This window comes from Phytophthora parasitica, assembly GCF_000247585.1.
Source record: "Phytophthora parasitica INRA-310 unplaced genomic scaffold supercont2.131, whole genome shotgun sequence".
Lineage (NCBI taxonomy): Eukaryota > Oomycota > Peronosporomycetes > Peronosporales > Peronosporaceae > Phytophthora > Phytophthora nicotianae.
The window spans coordinates 44,164-45,373 of record NW_008649117.1 but is presented as its reverse complement, the minus strand read 5'-3'; the positions used below and the strand labels follow the sequence as shown (position 1 = coordinate 45,373).

The window sequence follows — 1,210 nt, the reverse complement described above, 5'->3', positions numbered from 1 at the left end:
CGTGGCGCCAACGTCGTGGCCGGCGTCAGCGCCTACTCTGTGGGTAACCTCAACCTTGAAGGCTACAAGCTCCCGTGGGAGGACGAGAAGCTGGAGTACCCGTCCAATCTGGCCCACCCGCGTGACATCCTTATCCAGGCTTCCAACGGTGCTTCGGACTACGGTAACAAGTTCGGTGAGCCCGTTGTGACGGGTTTCGCCCGTTCGTTCGGTATGGTGCTGCCTAATGGTGAGCGTCGCGAGTACATTAAGCCAATTATGTTCTCGGCCGGTCTCGGCCAGCTCGACGGCCGTCACTGCACTAAGGGTGAGCCTGAGATTCAGATGTGGGTGGTCAAGATCGGTGGCCCGTGCTACCGTATCGGTATGGGCGGCGGTGCCGCCTCCAGCCGTATCCAGGACACCAAGACGGCTGACCTGGACTTCAACGCCGTCCAGCGTGGTGATGCCGAAATGGAGTGCAAGCTGAACAAGGTGATCCGCGCCTGCTGTGACCTGGGCGAGAAGAACCCCATCGTCTCTATCCACGACCAGGGAGCTGGTGGCAACGGTAACGTGCTGAAGGAGATCGTTGAAGTGTCCAACTCGAAGCCCGGTAATGCTAACCGTGGCGGTGCGCGCTATGAGGTGCGCAACATTCTGGTGGGTGACGACACGCTGTCCGTTCTCGAGATTTGGGGTGCTGAGTACCAGGAGAACGACGCGCTGCTGCTGCGTCCGGAGCACGTGGAGCTGTTCGACAAGATCTGCAAGCGTGAGAACTGCCCGTACGCGCTGCTGGGCCAGGTGACCGGCGACGGCCACGTGGTTCTGCACGACTCGCAGGACGACTCGACCCCGTTCGACCTGGACCTGGACCTGGTGCTGGGCAAGATGCCCCAGAAGACCTTCACGGACACCAAGGCCACGGAGCCCGTCTCGGAGCTGTCGCTCCCGGCGGACATCACTCTGCGCGACGCGCTGGACCGTGTGCTACGTCTCCTGGCCGTCGGCTCGAAGCGCTTCCTGACCAGCAAGGTGGACCGCTCGGTGAGCGGCCTAATCGCCCAGCAGCAGACTGTCGGCCCGCTTCAGATGACGCTGGCTGACTGCGCCGTTGTGGCCCAGTCGCACATGCCTAACAAGGACGGCAAGTTCACGGGTGTCGTGAGCGCGTGCGGTGAGCAGCCTGTTAAGGGCCTGGTGAACCCCGGCGCCATGGCCCGTCTTA

General features: G+C 62.4%; 1 protein-coding gene across 1 annotated transcript in view; it reads left to right on the top strand.

Annotated features, from left to right (window-relative positions):
* The window catches only part of PPTG_24617 (hypothetical protein), a gene marked incomplete at both ends in the record, with an annotated part of 5,362 nt that extends 4,176 nt beyond the window's left edge, over positions 1-1,186 (top strand). Inside the window, 2 exons of the mRNA XM_008918014.1 lie at positions 30-1,106; positions 1,168-1,186. Of these exons, the coding sequence (XP_008916262.1) occupies positions 30-1,106; positions 1,168-1,186 (1,096 nt within the window). The remainder of the gene's footprint in view (positions 1-29; positions 1,107-1,167) is intronic.
* Positions 1,187-1,210: the final 24 nt, after the last annotated feature.